The 27477-nt window shown below is 36.3% G+C and overlaps 1 protein-coding gene across 17 annotated transcripts in view; it reads left to right on the forward strand.

Moving 5' to 3' along the window:
* The window catches only part of LOC137233656 (collagen alpha-1(XV) chain-like), a 1316768-nt gene that overhangs the window by 977299 nt on the left and 311992 nt on the right, over nt 1-27477 (forward strand). For 15 of the 17 annotated variants that reach the window (XM_067756874.1, XM_067756865.1, XM_067756880.1 and 12 more), the window contains 2 exons: nt 12131-12175; nt 22479-22670. In XM_067756874.1, the coding sequence (XP_067612975.1) occupies nt 12131-12175; nt 22479-22670 (237 nt within the window). The remainder of the gene's footprint in view (nt 1-12130; nt 12176-22478; nt 22671-27477) is intronic. The other 2 variants (XM_067756879.1, XM_067756884.1) reach the window with 1 other exon arrangement.

Raw genomic sequence — 27477 nt, forward strand, 5'->3', positions numbered from 1 at the left:
AATCAACCCTGGTCAACCTTTATAACGATATTCCGAAAAGGCGTCCACCTATCGAACTAAGACCCCTCCCTTTTAAAATACTCATTAACACCTTTCATTTGATACCCATATCGTACAGACAAATTCTAGAGTCACCCCTGGTCCACCTTTATGGCGATATCTCGAAAAGGCGTCCAGCTATAGAACTAAGGCCTACTCTCTTTTAAAATTCTCATTAACACCTTTCATTTGATACCCATATCGTACAAACAAATTCTAGTCACCCCTGATCCACTTTTATGTCGATATCTCATAAAGGCGTCCACCTATAGAACTAAGGCCCACTCTCTTTTAAAATTCTCATTAACACCTTTCATTTGATACCCATATCGTACAAACAAATTCTAGTCACCCCTGATCCACCTTTATAGCGATATCTCGAAAAGGCGTCCACCTATATAACTAAGGCCCACCCCCTTTTAATATTCTCATTAACACCTTTCATTTGATAGCCATATTGTACAAACAAATTCTAGTCACCCCTGGTCCACCTTTATGTCGATATTTCGAAAAGGCGTCCACCTATAGAACTAACGCCCACCTCCTTTTAAAATTCTCATTAACACCTTCCATTTGATACCCATATCGTACAAAAAAATTCTAGAGTCATCCCTGGTCCACCTTTATGGCGATATCTTGAAAAGGCGTCCACTTATAGAACTAAGGCCCACTCCCTTTTAAAATACTCATTAACACCTTTTATTTGATAACCATATCGTACAAACAAATTCTAGAGTCAGCCCTGGTCCACTTTTATGGCGATATCCCTAAATGGCGTCCACCTATAGAACTATGGCCCACTCCCTCTTAAAATACTCTTTAATACCTTCCATTTGATACACATGTCTTACAAACACATTTCAGGATTACCCTAGGTTCATTTTCCTACATGGTGGTTTTCCCTTATTTTGTCCTCCATAGCTCTCAACTGAGTATGTAATGTTCGGTTACACCCGAACTTATCCTTCCTTACTTGTTGTATTTCACTTTCCTATTATATGCTCAATTCCGATTGCGATAGGAAGGAAGTCAATATGAATCTTCGAATGTGTATTTCTGCACTTTTACACAACAGGAAGCCGTTTTGCAAATAAATCATTAGCGTTTAATTGATTGGAATGGAGTGCAATTACTTCTTGATTTCGATACCAAAGCAACTATGCAACTGTTAAAAATTATAACTCACATATGCTGCATATGAATTTGAGTACTTTGTTACCAATTATGAAAAAAGCTGATCTTAAAAGGAATTAGTCTTGAGCCAGATATTTTTATGGGTTGGGTTGAAATATTTGTTCAAAAAACTGATTGAGTCCATATTGTGACCAGAAATTGTTTAACGACCAAACGGAGAAAACCTCGACTAGTTACCGGACCGTATGTTATAGAATAGCTGCGTTCTTTTGGCAAAGCCAGGAAATTTTCTAGGACCTAGCTCAATTGCTGCCTCGAAATCTGTCACCTCTGCTACCCCTAGTAGATTGGCCTTGCAAGTGCTGAACACGAACACAGAAGGTACTCAGTCTTTTCTGTTTTTTTTTTTTTTTCTCGGACGTTGTGGCAGCGCACTGCCCTCAAGTGGCCCGATGAAACCACGCTAATCCTGTTTTTGGTTTATTTTTTAATTCATACATACTTTTTTTTTTTGTGTTTTTTTTTTATGTATCCTAATTCTTATTTATGAGTTATTTATAATTTTTTTGTTACCGAGTCTTTGAGAGGCAGTGGCTTCTTAAGCGCCGAGATCTAAAACCGCTCAGCTACAGAGAAACTCATCAGCTGAGAAATATAGAATCACAAAATACAATAGACTAAAAGTAAATATAATTTTTTAATTATTAAGAGAAGATAGAACCGTCTTTTTTATGGCAAAGAGCGAGTCCGAAACATCAATTATTCTCGAGTGAGAGTTATAATATTTACACAAACATAGAAAAGGTTCGTGTAGTTGGAAATTGCTTCTGCATTGTTTAAGAATTATAGGTTTATAATGCCTTGAAACTCGGCATGGAACATTCAAGTATACTTCGTTCAAAAGAAATGGGCTTGAAATCGATCCATTTAAAAGTCTAGCCATAAATAGTATACCTGGCATTTCTCTATGACTTGCAAGTATAGGAAGATTTATTAGTTTTAATCGATTAGTGTAAGGAGGAATATTATACGGAGTGTCCCATTGAAGATTTCTCAAGGCGAAAAGTAAAAACTGTTTTTGAATTGATTCTAGTCTGTCCACATGAACTTGATAACGCGGATTCCAAATTATCGATCCATATTCTAATATCGGCCTCACTAATGATGTAAAAAGGGTTTTTGTAACGTAAGGATCACTAAACTCTTTTGCCCATCTTTTCACAAATGCTAAAACTCCTCTCGCTTTATTGACTGTGGCATTAATATGAGGGTTGAAACTAAGTTTGCAATTCAGTGTAACTCCCAAGTCGACAAAAACATCAACGCTTTCCAGAGTTTGGCCATTAATTATGTAGGAAGCTGGCTGTATGTTCCCACGTGAAAAACACATGTATTTACATTTTTCTATGTTGAGAGGCATAAAATTCGCATTACACCAAGTAACTAAACGATTTAAATCCGCCTGGAGTACAGAACGTTCTTCAACCGACGCGTATGACTTAAAAAGTTTTACGTCGTCGGCATACATTAAAATTTTAGAATTTTTGATAGTTGTGGAAACATCGTTTATAAAGGTCAAAAACAAAATAGGACCGAGATGGCTGCCCTGAGGTACACCGGAGGGAACATCGATGACATTCGAACAAAGCTTTTTAAAAATGACTCTTTGAGTTCTACCGCAAAGATAGGAGAAGATCCAGCGAGTTAGGCCAGGTTGAAAACCAAGCAATTCGAGTTTATAAACAAGTAATGAGTGGCGTAATTTTTCGAATGCTTTGCTGAAATCAGTGTATATAACGTCGGTATGATGATTGTTTCTAAACCCATTAAAGACGTGAGTTGTAAATTCAAGTAAATTGATTGTGGTTGATTTGGCTCTACAAAAGCCATGCTGAGAACTATCTATCAATGTAGAAATCGAAAATGTAAGGTGATTAGTAACGATTGCTTCGAAAAGCTTAGGGATAATGGAGAGCTTTGCTATTCCACGATAGTTTTCAATAGACGACTTGCTTCCTTTTTTATGGAGTGGGATAAGAAAAGATTCCTTCCAAGCCGTCGGGAAAATGCCATTTTTTAAAGAGAGGTTAAACAGATCAGTAAGGGGCTGGTAAATGTATTCCGCACATTTTTTAAGAAAACATGTTGGGATCAAATCGGGACCGTATTTGAAGGATTCTTTTGGGGTCTTTAGATGTAGTAGAACATCTTCAGGCAACAAATGTGGGGCACATATTGAGTTATTAGAATGGACCTCATGCGGATAATTTGTAGGTGATGAATCAACCACAGCAGAGTAATTAGAGTGAAAAAATTGAGCGAAGAAGTTTGCAGTCTCTTGATCGTCGCTGGAAATGCTATTTCTAAACTTCATGGCAGAAGGAAACCCGTTAGTTCTGCGTTTAGATTTTACGAAATCATAAAAAGACTTCGGGTGGCAAATAATGTTTCTTTTAGTTTTACATATGTAAGCTTTATAACACTTTTTATTAAGTTCAAAATACTTATGACGGAAAATAGCGCACTGTGCATAATGAGAATGTAAACCGGTTCTCTTATATAATTTGAATAAACGTGATTTCTTATTTTTTAAAGCTTTTAAATCTTTAGTAAACCAAGCTTGCACTGGTTCAATGTACGAGCATGTGCGTTAGGGCACATGTTTTTCAAATAAAGTATAAATGGTTTTATTAAAATGTAAAACGTTTTCCTCTACATCCTCTTTATATCGAGGCCACGTTATGTCAGAAAGCTTTTTATTTAAATTGTTGAAATTAGTTTTGGAAAAATCAAAGCATCTGGTAGAGACACGTGTTTTGTTAGTGCAGCCGACTTCGTTGCTTATGATTTCGTAAGTTATCTCAAGAGAAGGATGGTAAACGTCTTCTGGCAAAACAAGAGGTTCGCACCGATTTATAGAGAATTTAGATATGTCGCAACAAATGCTAAGTCTAAGAATTTTCCATACTTATTCGGAAAGAAGTTGATCTGATTAAGGCAAAGATCAGTAATTCCATCCAAAAAGTCATTGTTATGCATCTTGAATGATACGGGGCCAATATTGTGATCAACGGTATTCCAAGATATATGTGGCAGGTTAAAGTCGCCTAAAACAATCATTGAGTCCGTGGGCTTTATCATCGAGTTGACTGATTGTAACAGTGAAATATGGTGCATATACACTGATAGATCAGAAGACGGTGGAACATAGCAAACGGCTAAGTAAATATGACCCCGGCCTAGTAAGATTCGGATGCATTTAAACTCGATGGAATAAACTTCGCCTAAATTAATATCTTCAGATGGAATTGAAGAATGTACAGCTAGCAAGGCACCACCTCCGGTCCTATTTAAGCGATCATTTCTATAGGTCTGATACTCACCGCAAAAAATTTCGGAATTGAAAACATTGGGTTTCAGCCATGTTTCGGTAAAAGCAATAATATTATAGTTACATTGAATGGTTTTCAAATATAAGTCAGTTAATTTAGTATTTAAGCCTCTAACGTTTTGATAGTAAATGCTTAAGCAAGATGTTAAATTAAGTTTTTTGGATCGGAACTTTGAGGAGGAATTTTTGCCTCATTTTGAGTAATCTCAATAGTCTTATGCACAAATTCCAGAACAAAAGCCCCTGGCGGCCAAAATGCGCTGTCCAAAAGTTTATCAAAATCTTTTGAGTTAACATCAATTCTAAATGAAGAAATGTTTCTTTCGCAATTAAATTTAAATTTTCTTAAAGTCATGCCGTCAGCCTTAATTTTCGAAGTGAAATAAGACTTAATATCCTCAACGGAAGTGTCTTTGTGAAAGCGAGATACAAAAATCGATTTTTTGAGCGGAACTACAACCAGCTTCTTAACCGGTGCTTCTGAATAAGAAGTCACAGATTGAGAAGTTACAGTTTCAGAAGTTACAGTTTCTGAAGTTACAGTTTGAGACTCTATGGTTTTTTTCCGCGGCCTTAGAAGTGGATGGAACCACAGCTTGCGGATTAGGGGAAGCCAAGTCTATGAGCTCCACATGCGGAAGATTAATGTTCTGAGCAGGATTAAGATTCAAAGCGTTAGGTGAGTCTTCAGAGTGTTTTTGTTTATTTTCGCGGTTGTCTTTTTTTCTATTTAAACAATGCAGCTTCCTCCACTGACGAGGCCTAACTTAAAAGAATGTGACGCCAGAAAGCAGGGTCCCGTTAGTAATCCCATCCATTTTTCTGCAAAATAGTTTCACCAGCTTCTTTTTTTTATAGAAATTTATACTGCACATAAAAACTTTCCTATTCCATAGTACATCCGCACTTAGTTATCATCCAAATTTCCAGTAGTGAGAGTTTGTTGTCATAGCCTACAGCCAGACAACTTGTCCTTGCACGAGATTCGGGTAAAGAAATAACACCCAAAATATACACGCACACATATATACATGATTTTTCCATCAGCTTGCATCAAGGAAAAAGTGAAAATATAGCACATTACTGGGGTAGCTATTTGTGACAACTATGAGTGCATGCATGAAAATATTTGAGACGCTTTGTGAGGGTCGCAAGCAGATTTGCTGTCTTCTAACAAAGTAAATATTTTTAAGCCTTAAGCCACATAAAATGCATACAAATCACACATGTTCACACATAAATATATTTACAACGAAAATTTAAATATGTATTTGTGACATGCTGGACCGATGACTTACTTAAGCGATACTGGAAATTAAAGTATTTTCTCAGGTTTCTTTAACTCTCAAAAATATTATTTCTCATAAAACCTAGGTAGGACCACTGCTATATACTCGACTTAAAGACACACTGAAGCTCCCAGTGTATATCCATCGACGTGGTTGTCAATGGTACTCAGATCGTGTATGGGGTGATCGGTAATTAAGACAATCATTATGATCATCATTAACTGACGCTTAACCACTAAGAGTCTTTGGCCTTCACCAGGTAGGTGCAATCTTAACCAGCTTTCCCCCCACAGTTCAATGGAGATACCCTCCTTCCTCTGGTTACAAGTACGAGTCTCGATGGCATTTCCACCAAAGCTTTTAGGCTGCTTTGGTTTTATATTTTCGTTATGCTCATAGAGCGATTTATTCAACCCCGTTTTATGCACGCCACTTTCATCAATAAAATATCATAAATTTTTTTCTTGAATATGTCATTCCGATATCGTGTAATAAACGCCAAATCCAGGCGCGTTGAGAGTTGAAAGCTTTATTCAAGATAAGTGCCATGACACCCGGAGCAGAGTCAAACGTTTAACCCTCCGATATATTGTGGCGTCTGGACAGACGAGAAGGCTTTATTTTCGTGAATAAATTTACTGCTACCCACCCGATCATGCAAAGCTTTAGTGACTTTTTGAGTTTATAGGTGGTCTTTATAATAATTCGGAAACGGATGTTTTTTCTTTTTTTGTACCAAAGTTGATTATGTCACATTTTAGCGTTGTCGTCTGGCTAGACGAACATATTTTTAATCATATAAGACCTCATATTTCGTATTCATTTCGAAATTTATCAATAAAAATTCAAACTTATTTCTGGATAATCACAGTGTGCGACGTGTTTTCTTCAAAATTTAAATAAAAATTAAAATATTTGTGGATAAAGATCAAAGTGTCAAATGTCGTCAGGCCAGACGACAACGCTAAAATGTGTTGAATTTATTCGCCGCTAATCGAAGGGTTAATCCTTAAGTCTTGGAGCGTGTTAGCTTTTGGCCTTAAAGCTGTGTTGGAGCTTTATTTGTAGGGTACGCAGCTTCGTTAGGCTGTCGTTTCAAATCATAAAATTTTCATTATATCTTGGTCCTTCTCATACCCCGTAATTTAGGAATCTAAATACCTTTTCTATATCCCGCATCCGACGTATTATGATTTCTTTCCTTGGGAATTCTATTCTTGTATAAATATTGACCTGGGAAATTAAGAATATATCCAAAGTCTGCTTCTTTATTTGAAGAAATTAGTGCTGACCTTCGTCCGTAGTTTGAGATATGCCATCTATTCTCCAATCCTGTTGTAAACTTGGGTTAAGATAATGCAGTAGGAGTAGCAAGGATTGCCTTTGTAGGCTATACAATTTCCACAAGCCACTTAAGGGCCACGGTATCAACTTAATATTATTACCCCACCTGGCTGAATCAAAGGTTGGGGATATTTACTAGATTCCTCCTTCAACATCTTGATCATGCTACTTAGAAGTCCCCTTTCCACGTATATGCACTTCTTTGTAGATATCTGCAAAAAGCAAACTCTTTTTGAATAAGCCTCATAGTGCGGAACTCATTCTCTACGTCATTCATTCTCTCGGCAACATCCGGAGTCACGGTTTAACCTGCCGGGTACTTTATTATGTCTTTCGTTGGGCTGTCTGTGAAACGTCAAGTTACCTCCCTTTGGCCTATCATACCTTTCTACATCCTTTGTCGCATTGTTAACATATCAACACTGCTCCCCGCACCCATCTTAAACACATGCAGCTTTTGAGGTAGTTTGTTTCTTTTTATAAGCATCTGTCTGTGCTATGGCTTTAAGCTTATATGTCTTGTCGATGCTGGCGGATGCATTGAGACACCGCGGATTTAATGGTCATGAGCAGCCGCGAAATTCGCACAACCAGAAATATCACTCCCAAAACTTCGACTACCAGCCCAGGAATCAATTTTATTCAAACTTTCAGATCATGGTTTTAGTTAGTTCCTCTACGATGTATGCCATGAATTCGATACAACCGATCAGTGATACGGGCTTTATCTAGTTTCCTGTAAATAATGACAAAAACACAGTAGAATAATATCTCAATGATTCCAAGATCATTAGTACAACTTTTCTCTCCACCTGAGATCCCACTCGCATCACTATCCTGGAAACCAGGTCTGGCACATGAGGTTTTTCGGCTCCTTGCAGCACTAATGTATATTTTAGTTATAGCGCGACATGTAGTCATATTAGCACACAAAAGCAGGCATAAGCATTTTATCACACATTCCATATGTATATATACATATGTATATATACATATATGTACAATACAAAACACACATTCAAACAAAAAGTTGACATTAACGGGCCGAATCTGAGCGTTACCGGTAAAATAGTACCCAGAACATTATGTAGCCGAAAATCATTACCAGTTCTTTTATTCGCGATTCTGGCCAAAGTGGAAACGCTGTCATCACCGAAGAACTCACCAATGTCTGTGGTGAAATTTAAAAGTTGGTTTTCTTCGCTTTATCCATGGCGGAACGATACAAAGTAGCAGCATGCGACAGCTGAATATAAACTTTTTTATTTGATTTGATACATCAACTTCCGGCGCAGTACGATTTTGACTTTCGTCCATCGAATTTACAAAAACAAAGTACATGTAATTTTTATTTATATTTGTAGGTATGTCACCATGCTGCCACCTTGTATGGTTCCGCCATGGCTTTACCGAAAATGTATCACTCGAAGATACGAGGTTAACGAATAAACGAGACGATGTGTATATATGTACATACATGCATAAGATTTTACATAGTTATATTGTAAATTATTCTGTAAAAGAACATAATGTAAACAAATATATAATATATAGCAAGAGGCAATACTTTTTTACTATTATCTTTATTTATTTCCGCTTAAAATTCTTTATTTTTCACTGTTGTGCGGTTATTTCGATGTAACCACCTACTTTTGTGGGTAAAAAATTATCCGGCTACTATCGTGGATAGAATACCAAAAGGGTATAAAAGTTTCCACATGATTTCGTTACCGTGGTGAAGAATGTTGTTACCACACTAGAATCGGGGCGTAAGAAAAGCAGCGTAACTCACTGTGAAAATGTTTCCTTAGGCTATTGTTGCCATAAGTGCATCATGCAACTTTTGTTATTTTACAAGCTCTTGCATTGCTTGGCTTTTGCATAGCAGATACATATTTTGTTAGTTAGTTTGCCTATAGCCATACAAACATCTAACTTGAAGACGACAGAAAAGCTGTAGATAAGCATTGTAAGGAAATTGTATGCATATGTGTTTGTGCATACGTACGTGTATGTGCGTGAATGAAACGAAATCTTTTGGAGCACTTATGAGTGTAAGAAAAGCAAAATTTTGCATACGCTTGCAACAATTGTTATTGCATTTAATAGGATTTTAATAACTAAGTATGCTGGTATGAATAAAGTTTGGATAAGTTTGTGTAAGCAGGAGCTGGAATAGGTTAAACGAAATTGTTGACGAGCTAAATTTTCTATTCAATTTGATAGTTGGGCTATTAAGAATCAATGAAAGGTTTTGTTAAGGTAAATTTTGTACGCTTAATGGCTATAAAGATTAGTTGACCAATGAAACTTTAACTTAACCTATTTGTACCAATTTGAGACAGAAAATTAATGGAATCAAAATTTCGTTTAATGAAATAAACATTTGGTCATTTCATACCGCCACTTTCTTCATAAAAGAACATTTGCCAGCAATCCCATAATATATTTTTCTTACAAAAACTAGTTATGTGGAATAGCAGTCGCTTCCTTTTTAAATTTTAAGGCAATCATGTCCTTTTTTTAAAGCCATATCATCTTTTGCTGCAAATACTGCGTTTTTCTAATGTTTTTCTATTTTTCATAAATTTTTGAAACACAAGGCAAAGCCGACTTGATTTTTGACTTATAAAGGTATTCAATAAAGCACATGATTCAATCACAAGAGTTGTGCTCGGCTGAAAATTTTTTTTACAGTTGCAGCCCCTTTCCTCCAAAATCTAGTTGACATCCGTTAAATATATTGTTTATTTGTGATTTTTCGAAAAATATTAGCAGTAGAATTAGGAAGCAATCATTTTACAAATACCCGATAAGTACTGAACTGATAATTTTTTTTTTTTTTTTTATGATGAATTTATAATTATATGGCATGATCTGGCCGAACACGGTAAATTTATGAAAAGTACGGACACCAAGGAATCGTACACTTTCGTAAACGTATGAACATACAAAACCTAAACCGATTCGAAATTCATTGTTCAACGTCAAAAACTGGGCTAGTTAATCAGTTCACGTAAAAGTGTCATTAGTAAATAATGGAGATGGCATAACGAAATGTACTCATTCCGTACAAATTTGTGGAATGGGTTTATATTTGAAATATTATGTACATAATTATCTGGAATATTTGGACCTCGTAATATCAAGCAAACGTGTTCCGAATATTCTAAATTAAGGGTTTATTTGGAACACTTCCATGAATACTTAACGGAAAAGAGCTTACCGAAATTTAAGAATTAAATGGTGAACACCCTCTGTGTAGCACGACCTTACAAAACCTTTATGCTTCTGTCAAAGTCAAGGTCGTGATATAAAGTTCTAAGACAATACGCCATTTTCTTTTATTTTTTTGGCAGTTCATTACGGCTTCTGAGAAGATTATGACCCCATGTTGGCTGCCAGTTCAAAATAGTCTTATCTCAAAATATTTTTCAAACATTTCCCATTTCAGGATTTGTCACAAAAAGAATTAGATTGAAGAACGCCTTATCTCAGAATGCTTTTCATTAACTTCCTGTTATGTCGAAATGCTCAGACAAATTTTGAGATTGTGTATTTTTGAACAAAATTCTGATGTACGAAATTCTGCAAACAAATTGTGAATGAATGACCAAACCATCAATTCGCGGATTATTAATAGAAAATAAGAAATCCATTATTTTTGACAAATTTATCATCACTACTAATAAATTACTAAAAGTAATTTTTTACTACAATGAAGGAATATCAATCAAGATCCTACTCTTGGCTAAGCCGGCTACAAAGGTTTCGGCAGGGATAGAACTTTTACTTCTTTATTTCCTTTATTCATCAAATCAATCAAAATCCTTTCATCATTTAATTAAATTTTATATTGAAAGCCATGTCACCAACTAAAAACTTAAAACATGATGATGATTTTTTTTTTTTTTTTTTGAACCATATATTTTTTTACTGGGTTCCTGGTCATAAAGCGGTAGAAGGTAACGAAACGGCACACCACAAAATCGATTTGGAGAAATCAAACTGACACAGGAGTTGCATATGATCCATCAAGCATGAAAAGTGTGAACAGTACCGCGGGGCTGCACAATTTCTAAGATCAAGCAAGACTTAAGGCTCACGAGGTGCATGTTAATTGTATATTGCTTTTTGGCTTTACATGCTTATAAGTTAGGCCTCGTCAGTAACAGTTAATATAGGAAGTGGGAGCTGCAAAATGAAACAGTTGAGCACGGTCGGTGTTAGTATCCTGCGCTCGCGAAATTAAGGCTCCATTTACATATGTTGGCAGAGTTTCCAGATCTTGAGACAGTAATTAAACTTTCCTACAAATTTTCTAGTATTTGGCAAGTGGACGGAGTTATTCTTTGTTACCTAATTGGGATTTTTCCGTTTTGTGGTCAAACAAATTTTGGTAACACTATGGACAGTTTCAATCTATATGAGGTTTTTATAGACCGGCCAAAACAATATATCCTAACCTGACCGAAATTATAAATTGCCCGTAAAGTAACTTAAAGTTAATTTAAAAACATTAGTTTTCTCTAGACGTCCCTGGTGTGTTTACACATCGAACTTCGCGAGTACTAGGCACTCTCGTCTTTTTTTTCTGGGGTAGTACTTACATACCACAAGGAGAGTGGGTAAAGAAAGTGTAAGCAGAAAAAACTTTAATCAATTCACTGCTTGCTATACTGCAATCAAAAAAAAAAAAAAAAACATTAAGGTGAAGGCCGGATACTTTTCGAAAACTTATTTATTTAGGTGATTCCCATGCATTTAAAGGTGGCTCGATTTGAAAAGTTTAAAATGCAGGCCTTAGTTAATATAATTAAATATATATGAATATGTTCAGTTCCGTGCACTTAACTATGAATTTAGTATTTAGTTTACATCTTATTACAAAATTAATATTTTTTGTTTGTTTTCTTAATATTGTTTTATTTAGCATCCAGTTGAGCGAAGTTTGATGCAGTACGTCCAGCGAAAAACGGTTTGTTACTTAATTGAAAACTCATTCCAATGTATGCTGTAGTCGCTTGATACTCTCTCAAATCTTTCTATTTCTATTATTAACATCGACTCTAGATAAATCTTTAATACTACTAAGCCTTTTTCTGATGTAGCTTGATAAGTTTGTTGGTCTTTAACACATTGACTGCCACGTCGCACATATATGTGTGACACTGTACTATGCGGTTTACTATACGTCAGACACATATATCCGACACGATTATTATTCTCTCTCGCCATGTCACACAGCAACGATTGACGATAAATATGATTTTATTGCAATAATAAATTATATGGCTTCCCATGAAATTTCTGTTATAGTGGCTTCGGTGTAGCTCAAAAAACAATTGGAAAAAATTGGTTTTGAAAAAAAAAATCAATCTAATTCATTTTATTACAGTAACAAAAATTGTTTACATATTATTTTTATAAAGTAGTTATACAAATGAACCCATCAAACTTTTTTGTGGTGATTCCCAAAACATTCTAAACACATGAATGACTCTTGGGGACAACCCGGGCAATACGTGTATATACTTTTAGCCTTCTTTCTGGCGATCTCCCTTCCTTCCATTTGTTTTATTCTGGAATAACATAAAGTACATTTTCGACGTACTTTTGTATTACTTGCACTTAGTTTTATTTTTAAAATATGAATATTGCCTGATTTTGGCTTCATATGTTTTTTTGGCTTCTGCAAATTTAGAAGTGATGAAGTAATTTGTTCTCAAAACCACCATATTTTTGCATTATTTTTATACTCAGTTGAGCAGAGCTCACAGAGTATATTAAGTTTGATTGGATAACGGTTGGTTGTACATATATAAAGGAATCGAGATAGATATAAACTTCCATACATCAAAATAATCAGGATCGAAAAAAAATTTGATTGAGCCATGTCCGTCCGTCCGTCCGTTAACACGATAACTTGAGTAAATTTTGATCTTGATGAAATTTGGTACGTAGATTCCTGAGCACTCATCTCAGATCGCTATTTAAAATGAACGATATTGGACTATAACCACGCCCACTTTTCGATATCGAAAATTTCGAAAAACCAAAAAAGTGCGATAATTCATTACAAAAGACAGATAAAGCGACGAAACTTGGTAGATGAGTAGAACTTATGACGCAGAATAGAAAATTAGTAAAATTTTGGACAATGGGCGTGGCACCGCCCACTTTTAAAAGAAGGTAATTTAAAATTTTTGCAAGCTGTTATTTGGAAGTCGTTGAAGATATCATGATGAAATTTGGCAGGAACATTACTCCTATTACTATATGTACGCTTAATAAAAATTAGCAAAATCGGAGAAGGACCACGCCCACTTAAAAAAAAAAAATTTTTTAAAGTAAATTTTAACAAAAAATTTAATATCTATACAGTATATAAGTAAATTATGTCAACATTTAACTCCAGTAATGATGTGGTGCAACAAAATACAAAAATAAAAGAAAATTTCAAAATGGGCGTGGCTCCGCCCTTTTTCTTTTAATTTGTCTTTTAATTTGTCTAGGATACTTTTAACGCCATAAGTCGAACAAAAATTAACCAAAAATTTGGTAGAGGCTTAGATTCTAGGACGATAATTGTTTTCTGTGAAAATGGGCGGAATCGGTTGATGCCACGCCCAGTTTTTATACACACTCGTCCGAATGTCCTTTCGCATGGCCGTTAACATGACAACTTGAGCAAAAATCGACATATCTTTAATGAACTTAGTTCAGTGCTTACATGAACTCACCTTATCTTGGTATGAAAAATGAACGAAATCCGACTATGACCACGCCCACTTTTTCGATATCGAAAATTACGAAGAATGAAAAAAATGCCATAATTCTATACCAAATACGAAAAAAGGGATGAAACATGGTAATTGGATTGGTTTATTGACGCGAAATATAACTCTAGAAAAAACTTTATAAAATGGTTGTGACACCTACCATATTAAGTAGAAGAAAATGAAAAAGTTCTGCAGGGCGAAATAAAAAACCCTTAAAATCTTGGCAGGTATTACATATATAAATAAATTAGCGGTATCCAACAGATGATGTTCTGGGTGACCCTGGTCCACATTTTGGTCGATATCTGAAAAACCCCTTCACATATACAACTACCAACACTCCCTATTAAAACTCTCATTAGTGCCTTTAATTTGATACCCATATCGTACAAACTCATTCTGGAGTCACCCCTGGTCCACCTTTATGGCGATATCTCGAAAAGGATTCCACCTATAGAACTAAGCCCCACGCCCTTTTAAAATACTCATTAACATCTTTCATTTGATACCAATATTGTACAAACATATTCTAAAGTCACCCCTGGTCCACCTTTATGGCGATATCTCGAAAAGGCGAACACCTATAGAAAGAAGGCCCACTCCATTTTAAAATACTCATTAACTCCTTTCGTTTGATATACCCATATTGCCCAAACGAATTCTAGAGTCACCCCTGGCCCACCTTTATGGCTATATTTCGAAATGGCGTCATAGGTCGATTAAAGGGAAAAAGCATTACTCCCTTTTAAAAAACTCACTAACACCTTTCTTTTGATACCCATATTGTACAAATCAATTCTAGGGTCACCCCCGCTCCACCTTTATGGCGATATCTCGAAACGGCGTCCACCTATGGAACTAAGGATTACTCCCTTTTAAAATACTCATTAACACCTTTCTTTTGATACGCGTATTGTACAAACTAATTCTAGGATCACCCCTGGTCCACCTTTATGGCGATATCACGAAACGGCGTCCACCTATGGAACTAAGGATTACTCCCTTTTAAAATACTCATTAACAAATTTCTTTTGATACGCGTATTTTACAAACGAATTCTAGGGTCACCCCTGGTTCACCTTTATGGCGATATCTCGAAACGGCGTCCACCTATGGAACTAAGGATTACTCCCTTTTAAAATACCCATTAACACCTTTCATTTGATACCCATATCGTACAAGCACATTCTAGAATCAACCCTGGTCCACCTTTATGGCGATATTTCGAAACGGCGTCCACCTATAGAACTAAGGCCCACTCCCTTTTAAAATACTCATTAACTCCTTTCGTTTGATGCCCATATCGTACAAACACATCCTAGAGTCACCCTTGGTCCACCTTTGTGGCGATATTTCGAAACGGCGTCCACCTATAGAACTAAGGCCCACTCCCTTTTAAAATACTCATTAACACCTTTCGTTTGATGCCCATATTGTACAAACACATTCTAGAGTCACCCCTGGTCCACTTTTATGGCGATATTTCGAAACGGCATCCACCTATAGAACTAAGGCCAACTCCCTTTTAAAATACACATTAACACCATTCGTTTGATGCACATATTGTACAAACAAATTCTAGGGTCACCCCTGGTCCACCTTTATGGCGATATATCGAAACGGCGTCCACCTATGGAACTAAGGTTTACTCCCTTTTAAAATACTCATTAACACCTTTCTTTTGATACCCATATTGTGCAAACCCATTCTAGAGTCAACCCTGATCCACCTTTATGGCTATATCCCTAAATGGCGTCCACCTATAGAACTATGGCCCACTCCCTCATAAAATACTCTTTAATGCCTTTAATTTGATACGCATATCATACAAACACATTCCAGGGTTTCCCCCGGTTCATTTTCCTACATGGTTATTTTCCCTTATGTTGTCATCATAGCTCTCAACTGAGTATGTTTTGTTGGGTTACACCCGAACTTAACCTTCCTTACTTGTTTTTTATAGCTTTCTTGTACACTACAAAAGCATTTACTACTGATAATCCAAGCAGATATTCTATACCCAGTTTTCGGTACCACTTTACGCCCGTCCTCAAATTAGAGCTTGTTTGACGATGATGTATTCTGGTGTTTAGCCAATGTTTTTGTCGTGCATATATGTCCGCCATGGCCCTGAAATAAAAAAAGTCGGTAGGCCCCACGTCTAACATATGTGTGTGAAATACTAATTAGTTAAAAACTGCCTGTTTCTAAGCAGAAAATATTACCAGCACTACCCTAAATTCCAATTTTGATGTCTCTGATGAGATTTAAAAAAGAAAAATGCTGTGGCCCAACATCTTATTTGCTGAAAGTGCCTTAGAAGTCAATGTGTTAAAATTTGTAAAAATAAATTGCTTTATTTTATAAGAAAAGAATTTTAAACCATTTCTTGTAGATGCTGAAGACTATTTTCGGTTGAATCAATTTTCCGATTCAAGAATTAGTCTTAACGTTTAAGCGATTGGCTTGTGCAATAAATTCATACATAAACAAGTAAAGGCGTCTAAGCTCGGGTGTAACCGAACATTATATACTCAGCGTGAGCTTCAATTGTACATTTCAATTCAGACAAATTACTTTTCTACATAACACGTGGCACCGCCGGTTTAAAAAAAAAATATCTCCCCATTTCCTCTTACAATAAAACTTGATAAGTGAAATATCATTGATTCGAAACTATTTTTTGCTAAGTTATAGCTTATTATTCTAGTCTACGCCTCTTTTAAATTTGTTTTATATCTAAGTTTCCGTGGTCTTTAACCGATCTCGTCCATTTTTACTAGAAATATTTTCTGCTATAATAAAAATATATGTACACAATTTCTTTAGGATATGTAAATTTTTTTTCGAGCTATGGCTCCCGAAAGATAGAAAATTGCTTAGTCATAAAAGGGACGGTGCCACGCCCATTTTTTTTTTTAATTTGAAGTTTTTTCTATTTATTGTTATAAATCCACTTGGGAAATTAAATACCATTGATATAAATCTCTTTTTTGTAAAGATATATCTTATTTTGTTCGTTCGCGACCCTTTTAAAAATCTTTTATATAAAAGTGGGCGTGGTCCTTAACCGATTTCGTAAATTTTTCTTCAAAGCATTCCTTATAGTAAAGGCAACCTTTTTGCCGAATTTTGTTACGATAGGTTTAACAATTTTTGATTTATTATTAATAATATTTGTAAAATTGATTTTATCACAATATGACGGTGCCAGGCCGATTCAAAAAATGTTTTTCAAATTTTTATCAAGAGTCTGAATATCAGTCCACATGTTAAATTTCAACATTCTAGGTGTATTTAATGTAAATTAGCAAGTTTTTTGTGTTTTTCAAAATGTTATATATGTATATAAAAAGTGGGCGTGGTTATCATCCGATTTCGCTCATTTTCAAAACCAATATCGTCTGGGTCGAGATAGGCTCGTGTACCAAATTTGGTCAAGATAACTCAATATTTACTCAAGTTATCGTGTTAACGGGAGGACGGACATACATGGCTTAATCAAATTTTTTTTCGATACTGATGATTTTGATATATGGAAGTCTATATCTATCTCGATTCCTTTATACCTCTACAACCAACCGTTATCCAATCAAAGTTAATATACTCTGTGTGCATGGCATGCTGGGTATAAAAATAATGCAAATTTAGCAATACTTCCGGACGGAAATGTATGAATATTATTTTCTTCCTGTAACTAGCCATCATCGGAATACAAAGCAACTAGGACACATTTTGTGGAAAATAGGAAAATAATGTTGTATATATCTGACGAATTAAGATGACCAAATCCTGGAAACATTCATAGGTAGTTTTTAAATATATCTTGTATGTACAAATGGCCCAGTACTTGGGGTTATATAGTAGAACAGTTCAACGGACTAATCTGTCTCCACTTATGCACCCAGTTATTTTGAACAACCTTTAGAAAGAGATCGAGATTCGAGATAAGCAGGAAAGTAGGCTTATGTTCTTGTCCACGCAAAGTCTGACATGTGTGGTCTCCAGGTGATGGGTAGCATTAGACAAACCATAGCAAATGGCAATAGCAACAGTTCTTGATTTTTGAAAGAGAAGATCTACTCTTCTAAATACAGTTTTCTATAGGAGCTTAGAAAATAGTCGTACAGTGTGGGCAAGGCAGAATATTTTGTCCTGACAGTTGGAATTTTCAGACTTCAGCAGGTAACACCTCTCGTGTAAAGTAATTCAAAGAAATGAATCGTTCGTCTTCTATCCGCTGACACATAAAAATCAGTAGCATCGTGATCATATAAATAATTCAGCAGAGTTGAAACTGGCTTGAAGAAGTCGACTTGAAGTTTTGAATTAAATCAAGAGTTCTAATAATCTGGCATTCTACTCGAAAAAATCCACTTACCTAAACCGTTTCCCAAACAAACTTTCTTTAAATTGATGGTTATTTTTATGTTATGAGTAAGAAATTCTTATTTGTGTATAAAATTTTGCATTAATTAGATGGAAAATTTGTCTTTCGCAACCGCCGTGGTGTGATAGTAGCATGCTCCGGCTACCATACCTAATATCCTGGCTTCACACCACGTGCATACCAACATCAAAATTTTAGAAACAAGCTTTTTCAATTAGAAGAAAATTATTCTAAACGGTGTCGCCCCTCGTAAGTGATTTAGCAAACACTCCGGGTGTATTTCTGTCAAGAAAAGCTTCTCGTGAAAAATCATCTGCCTTGTAAATGCCATTTGGAGGCGGCATAAAATAAATAGGTGCAGTCCCGCCAATTTTTAGGAAAAAATAAAAGGAGCACGACGCAAATTGGAAGAAAAGCTCGACCTAAAATATCTTCGGAGGTTATGGCGCTTTACATTCATTTGTCTTCAATTTTTTAAATCAAGATTCCTTGATTGAATATTTCTCACAAATTTACGTGTGCGAGTTAACTCTGTGAATAAGAGTACTTGACTGTAAAGTTGCGGACATCGGATTAAAATCCACGGTCATAACAGTTACACAATCATATTTTTTTTATATAAGGGAAGGGGTGCTTTGGCGAAAATCAATACCTTTTTTCGAATTTTTGTAATTGTAATCAGAATATATCTAAAGCCTACAATCTCCTCTGATCTCCGTAAAAGTGCGGTCTTTTATAAATACAAAACCCCTTTGGGTCCAACAACGCATCTCGCTCTTTTCTTTGTGGATTAAAAACTTGGAAGGATCCCAAAGCCGCTTTCTTCATCTGCTACCTATAGGTAGGTAGAAAGGTAAGTAAATGTATGTGCCCACTCTATGATAATTAGAAATGTAAGGCAAGAGAAAAGAGATTAAAGTAAAAGGTGTGGAAAGGGAGATACTAATAATAAAACCCAAATTATCAATTTTAGTAGAATAAAAATACACCATCATTTAGGAGACCATCTTTTCCAGCTCTCACTGTTATCAATCCCATGAAAAGAAAGATATAAGTAAAGATTTCTAAAATAGTATAACCAATCATATTGACCTTTGTGAGATCAGCCCCAAATTCCAGGATTCTCCATTTTTAACATTACTCAAATGTAAAGCCCGAAAAAAATCATAAAGGATGCCATTGCTGTGTATCGTTTCGAAGTGAATCGCTCGCAATACAGAAAGAAAAAATTAAAAATACAAGTTTTTCTTTATTCTGTGTAGTTAATTTTTAATGAATAATAGAGTAAAGTTTACATAAAACAAGCTTTCAAATATAAATTTTTTTCAAATTAAAAAAGGTAGATATGAACACTTTCTGCTGTACTCTGCTCGTGCTTATAATTCCCTCTTACTAAAATTCCGTTACGGCTTTATAAAACCCTAACCCACGTTGATATGTTGTGATAAACTCATGCTAACCTTTGAAAGATGAACATAAAATGATATTACTGCTAATAAATTTTACTCACTCAAAAAGTAAGCCAAAAACTTAAAGAAACATTTTTAACTTGTAAGCGTATAAATTTTATTATTTTTTTTTTAAGAGAAATAAGCTTCTTTTTATTTAAGTGTTATTGTGTTTTTTTCCTTTTCTTTTTAGTACCTTCCTTTCTGTTTTGGATTTACATATTTTTGATGTTTTTACTATGTTGCATGTTGTTTGGGCGAGAAAATATGTAAAAATACCGGAAATTCCGTTACTGACTTGTCGCAATCCAAACAATATTACAAACTGCCAAGCTAATCCCCTCTACTGAACGCAATTAATTAAATCAGATAAAATAAGCGAGCTACAACAAAAATAATTGTAACAAGAACGAAAAAAATAGCAAAACATGCAACTTTCAAAACATTAAGAAAAAGTAAAAAACAAAATGAAGAAAATTTTAAGTAAAATTCAAAAAGAATCAAAACCGCGTATAGAACTTTAACTAACATAGCGTGCGCGCCTAAAAGCATGCAATGAAGGCGTGCCAAAAGATAAGACATTTTTTTACATTTTCAATTTTGATCGCTAGATGTTAGTAGTTAGGGTTTACATATTTACTGCAATTATATTTATATTTCGTTAGTGAGAATGTTAAACTATGGTCTTTTGTGGAAATAAACTATTGAATCCGGTGTATGAATAGCCACAACTGGAGGAAAGTTGTGCAGAATGCTGCCAAAAGGGGAAATTTTATCTGCGGTTCTGGTAGTAGATGAGCTTTTGTTAGAGTTAGAAGCTAGTAATCTATCTGGGCAAGCCGACTGTCTGAATCATCTCCAGTAAATCGAAATTGTTTTTATGAGAAAATAAAACATCGCCATTTGCAGGACCCCCTCGTTTATCGAAAAACCGCTGGTTTCTGCCAGTATATAATATTTCTCAGAATAATTTTCGATACGAAACTACCCTGAAAGCCCAATGAAGAGCATTGGGTTTTGGAAGACCTCAGTGGCCTTTTGTTGCTTCAGACCACCGATCAGTGGTCGTACACTGATTTCATGAGTTAGTAGACAATATCCGCTACTTTTCCATTGGGGGGTTGGTTTAATGTAATTTACTGGACACTGTGAGCATTACTAAAATATAAGTGTCACTACACCGGACATCGTATGTTGGCATTAGTGTTGCTCTGAGTATAATAAAAACATTGGCATTGTACATCTATCTAGTATTGAATGTCTGCATGCGGACGCGGTCGATGATCAAGCTTCGTGGCATAGGCTTTGAGCCTCTCACTTCGAGTACTCCAGAATTCTTACCAACTTTAACTTTATCGAACATCCCACACACTATTGTGTACAGACAATTATACCCTTTGCAAGCTTTACCTCAGGCATTGCCTTGATAAATGACTGCGGAAAATAGCCCGTCCTGGTCATTTGACTGTTTTAGTGGTTCACGGGTGGGTCGAAATTATTTTTATACAAAATCGAATAGCCAAGCGGCTACTAAAGCCCTGACTTATACTGTGGTGCTATTGATTGATCGATGCGAAGGCAAGGTCAGATAGTTATTATGTAAAACAACATCATCTGGGTCCAAGGCCACACACGCATGAACGCTATACTAAATAATGCTCCTACGGATAGAGCTCCCAACATAAATTCCGCTACTATAGCCCTAAGTTCAAATGTGGTGTGATCTTTTGTGGTATGAGAGTGTCTTATTATGATTGCGTTGTACAAGATAATATGGGTATCGGGTGCAAACAGATTTAAGATCAATTTTCAATCAGATATTTAAGTGAGCATATATTTACCTGAGCCAGACGAAGATGGCTGCTGGGAATTTGAAGCCTGTCTTCTCCTATATAGATATGCCTGAAGCCAGCTCAACCAACACTGAACGGATACCACATCCTCCATGGCAGTGAGCTTCATTTAACCGAAAGTGGATAATAAAATCAAAATCAAAACTTATTTATGTATTGCTTAGAAACAAATTTCGCTGTCGCTTCTCGACAGTAATTTATTAAAAACCCCGAAGAGATCTTCGTCAATTGGTGAATAAAAATTAAAAAAAATCACAGCGCATATGTGAAGATAAGCTAGGCCTTAATCTTCACGAATGCATGTCGTGCCAAGCATTATTTTTTTTTTTTTTTGTGCGGATGTAGTTCGGTTTCGACTAACTTGTATTTCGATTGAATTTATATCACGAAGATTTCGCAGCTGACCATCTCTATACTGATAAAGTGCAGTCAATTATTGAAAGAAAGTCTCAGTATTTAGCATAATATGCAAAATTTAGCAGATCAATTCGGAGTTGATTGAATTTTCCACGATGTGCAGCTACAAATTTTCAGCAATTCACATTCGAAATTTATGTGGTGGTGGGAGCATAAACTTATTCCTATTTGCTGGCTCATATAACTGTGTTTGAAAATAATATTGAACACTAATAAAGAAATAGCTAACTAATTTGCGAATTAATATTTGCTAAATACCTTTATTAAATATACTCAGAAAAATTATGCTAGAATATTTTTAGAATTTTAACTTATACAAAGCTATTTTTTTTATATCTTATTCTGTATAATTACTAATTCTTCTATTTGTACCTTTCTTTTCTATTTACAGGGTGCTACAGGGAAACCAGGTGAACGCGGTGCCCCCGGTCCCAAAGGTGATCGCGGCGATAGGGGCGATCCTGGCTCCCGTGGTCCCGAGGGTTTGCAAGGCCCGAAAGGTGAGCCAGGTGTCGACGGTATGCCAGGCGTACAGGGACAACCTGGACCGCCGGGACCACCTGGCTTGCCAGAGAATTATGACGTAAGTATACGCTTAAATATTTTGTTTAATGTTAAATGTATGTATGAATCTGCGTCACTTGAAGGGGTCGATTCCTTGAGAATTTACAACTGATCGCACGAAAGACTTTGTGTTGCTTTAATTTTTGTTTATTACTTACTGAACAATTTTGTCGGATACGCTAATCTGATGCCATTCTTTAAATGGTTTTCATAAAATAATTATACACAGTAAAGAACACATGAAGAGCAACGAGTACGAGTTAAAATTCTTTGAGTTAAGAAGAGAACTTATCGTTCTGTAAGTGGGTTTAAATGACTGAATCAGCTTCCAAATAGATTTCTATTAGTTTTATAACCATCGTAGTTCGCACTATTGTATAGCGCAGTAACTCATTTGCTCTTTCCAATCTATATCTTTTTCTTTTTACGTGTAAAATGGAGCTTCAATTAAGGGCCTTGTTTTGAGCTCATTTTTCTTTATGAGTCGAATGCGTTTCTTTAACTATAACATAACCTTTGACAATTTGATTATACTCAAGTGAAGTATAATAACACTACTGCATTTGAATTTAATTTTAAATTTTTAGAACAAAAGCCCATGACTGCCAAACTTTCGTTATTTTATAAAAACTTAAATTTCATCAGCGCATACTTCGACCTGATTTAGGAATGTTGATACACTAAGAAACTTGAATCATAGTGCCTTTACCAGATATCGGTCAAAAAATCAAAAATTAGACCCTACTTTCATCAAGTCTTTCTGTAACACAAAGCTGTTCTTTTTCATAATACAAAAGCAAATATTTTGTTTCCGGCAAACAATATTTCAAGTTTATTTTCTCTATTTGGTTCATTATAAAATTGCTTGAATGTCTTTTCAAGTTGAGAAGGATTTAAAGTGCTTGGATGGAAAATACCACTATAAAAAGTGTCTGGAAAATAGGTAAGTCACTTCTAATATCGTTAAGAATACAATTTTTAAAAATCAGCGTTTACAAAATAGGGTCTAGTTTTTGATTTTCTGCACCATATTTGCTAAAGCCACTATGACTTAAGCTGCATAGTGTAACAACGTTCCTATTACAGGCGGGAGTATGCGCTAACGAAATTTCAGTTTTTATAAAATGACGAAGGTCTGGGTCACGGGCTCTTAGAATATTAAGGAAAATGCTTGTGTTTACTTATTATTATCAATCGCTGTCACTTTGGGAAATATTTCGCTGCTAGTTTATTCTTTAAGAAATTTCTTACGCCATATCTTACAAACCATGTATGCAAAAGTTGCCAACACAAATTATCAATTTATGTCCCAAATCAAGTGACGCCATACAGTATGTAAAATAATATACAAATAAAATTAAAAATTTTTTTTTTTATGTTTTTCTTTAAAAAATTTACTTTGTAAAATTATTATTTTTGTAATCGCACCCTCAAAGTAAAGTAATTCCAAAACGAAAGTCTTAGAGAAATATTACACCGAAGAGGTGTGAGTCAGTCAGGGTTGGCTTCCCACGGCAGCCGGTTTTGTTTACAGGAGCGACTCGGGATTTTTGTCCCTCCCACACCGAAGGAGTTTGATAATGGACACCATGTTTAGGGTAATACTAAAGCAGCAACAAAGGTGAAGGTTGCCAACGCCAATAGTAAAAGTGTATGTGTGAACTACATTAAATTTTAGGCGAATCGGGTCATGCTCGCGGTCACCGCCAGTGTAGAGCAATGTGTGAAACTTTGGTTGTAGTGCCGGCATGTCTAATTTTCAGGAAAAGAATGATTTTATTTAAAAGGCGTTGACACATGGTAGTACATTTTAATAAAATGCGAACATAAATTAAAAATTCTGTTCGATGGAGCAAACTTAAATATTATTTCCAAAAAAAGTAGGAGTCTTTCATATAATATATGGATTGTTCAAACTACTAACACAAAATGATTTCACTGCATTCAAATACTATAAAAGAAAACTATGCTTTGTGGTACAACCTTTAGTTCCCAACACTGTTTCGAAGATAACTTTAGCATACTTATTTTATCTCTTTCCTTATCATCGAAAAAGTTTTGGCTGAGCCATGTCCGTCCGTCCGTCTGCACGTTAACAAGATAGGTTGAGTGAAAATTAAGATATCTTTATAAACTTTTGTAAGCTGACTTATTTTTATCTGTATTGAAAATCGAATGCTAACAACACCCTTTTTTCGGTATCCTAAAATGCGGTAGTATAATACCAAAGGCTAACAAAGTGAAGAAACTTGATACGTGGATTAATCGGAAAACGACAACGCCCACTTAAAAAAAAAATTTTTAATGTCAAATTTTAACAAAGAATTTAATATCTTTACAGTGTATAAGTAAATTATGTCAACATTCAACCCCAGTAATGATATGGTGCAACAAAATATAAAAATAAAAGAAAATTTCAAAGTGGGTGTGGCTCCGCCCTTTTTCATTTAATTTGTCTAGCATACTTTTAATGTCATAAGTCGAACAAAAATTGACCAATCCTTGTGAAATTTGGTAGCGGCTTTGATTCTAGGACGATAACTGTTTTCTGTGAAAAAGGGCGGAATCGGTTGAAGCCACGCCCAGTTTTTATACACAGTCGGCCGTTAACACGATAACTTGAGCAAAAATCGATATATCTTTACTAAACTCAATTCACGTACTTATCTGAACTCACTTTATATTGGTATAAAAAATGGCAGAAATCCGACTATGACCACGCCCACTTTTTCGATTTCGAAAATTACGAAAAATTAAAAAAATGCCATAATTCTATACCAAATACGAAAAAACGAATGAAAGATGGTAATTGGATTGGCTTGTTGACGCAAAATATAATTTTTGAAAAAAACTTTGTAAAATGGGTGTGAAACCTACCATATTAAGTAGAAGAAAATGAAAAAGTTCTGCAGGGCGAAATCAAAAGCCCTAGGAATCATGGCAGGAATACTGTTCTTGTTATTACATATATAAATAAATTAGCGGTACCCGACAGATGATGTTCTGGGTAACCCTGGTCCACATTTTCGTTGATATCTCGAAAACGCCTTCACATATACAACTACCACCACTCCCTTTTAAAACCCTCATTAATACATTTAATTTGATACCCATATCGTACAAACACATTATAGAGTCACCCCTCACTAGGGTAGGCACCTTGTCGTTAGTGTGAAGGCTTAGCGAAATTCCATAGCGCCCAACTATGAGGCGGAGTTGGTTAGGACTGACATCTACGCCGTTGCGCCTCATACGAGGGCGGCGGGATGTCGGTGACCAAGAACTGCCAACCCCCTAATCCAGGGTATTATGCGGACCGTGCCTATTGGACGATTTGCAGCCAGGGGATAAATTCGGCTGTATTCGAACGAAGCCTTCCCGATACCGGGCCACCTCGGGAAGTATTAATGGCCTTACTACAGCAAGGGGCGCTGCTGCGGCGGACGGTTCTTTCCCCGTATATAATACTGGACCGCGGAGACCGCCTTTTCGGGCAGGCGGTCGTACGACCAAGATGAACGACTCATTAACTGACTGTAATAAGGACGATGTAAAGAGGAGGACTGAGTCGCAATCCAAGGACGACAAATACGAATTAAGCGATGCGTCGGACTCGTGGAGCAAGAGTAGTGCTGATTCAATGAACTCCGTGTTGGAGAAGCACACAAATGAAAACGGAGTAGAAGAGTGGAGAAGGGTACGGAGCAGAGGAAGTAAAAGAGCTCTCTCGCAGTACCGTGCAGCACTAAGAATTTTTCAACGCTTGGGAGCAGTGGTCGACTCAACAGAAGTGGAGATCGAGCGCTTGGAATGGGCCCATGAAGCGGTAGAAGTAGGTCGAAGGCAGTTCAAAAGGTTTTCTGCCAGAAACCCTCGGTTCTGCAACCGGTACGAGGAGGAAGAAGCGTCGAATGGCAGAATGAAGAGGCAACGTTCGGCGGAAGGCGACAAGCCTGCTTTCAAGAGGCCGAAAGGACCCAGTCGTAGAGCCGCGAGGCAGGGCAGTCGCATAGACAAGACAAATAGGCCCAAAGCTGTAAGACAGATGGGCTCCAATAGCGAGGTAGCAACTACCTCGAAAGCTGCGAGTCAGAGGGAAGTTCCAATTAAGGAAGTAGGAGATAAGCCAAAGGGAGGTAACGCTAAGACTCCGGCTTTCTCGGAGGCGCTAAAGGGAGTTAACGCTAAGACTCCGGCTTTCTCGGAGGTGCCAAAGGGAGATAACACTAAGACTCCTGCTTTTCCCGAGAAGATGAGTGATGTGGCAAAGCAGTCACTGACTGTGGCGCTGGTTGATCGTAGCAGTCCTTTCGGACAAATGACTACTGAAAGCTGGAGATCTGTGGAAAGGGAGCTTATTAGCTTAATGCTTAAGATAATGCGGGAACAACCAAGTAAGCCCTTTCCAACATTTGATTCGGGGGGATGGTATAACGGTGTGAAGATGATAGCGTGCGACAACATCCCGAGCTTGCGGTGGCTGGAGGAAGTGGTTCCAAACCTCCAAAGGCAAGGCACGAACGCGCGGTTTGAGGTGGTGGATAGAGCGCAAATCCCCACGGTACCAAAAGGTAAGGTATGGATACCATGCGTGATGAAGTCGGAGGATACACTGCGACTTCTGCAGAATCAGAATCCGAACATACCGACACAGGATTGGAAGCTACTTACTGTATCTCGGCCTACCGAGGATGGTCAGTTCTACATCTTCCAAATAAACAAGCAGGCGGAGGATATTTTGCACACGCAGCTTGGAAAAATGTCCTTTGGCACTGGCAGAATTTACATGCGAGTCAGGAAAAGAAGTCCCAAGGATAAAAACCCTA

This window comes from Eurosta solidaginis, chromosome 5, assembly GCF_040869045.1.
Source record: "Eurosta solidaginis isolate ZX-2024a chromosome 5, ASM4086904v1, whole genome shotgun sequence".
Lineage (NCBI taxonomy): Eukaryota > Metazoa > Arthropoda > Insecta > Diptera > Tephritidae > Eurosta > Eurosta solidaginis.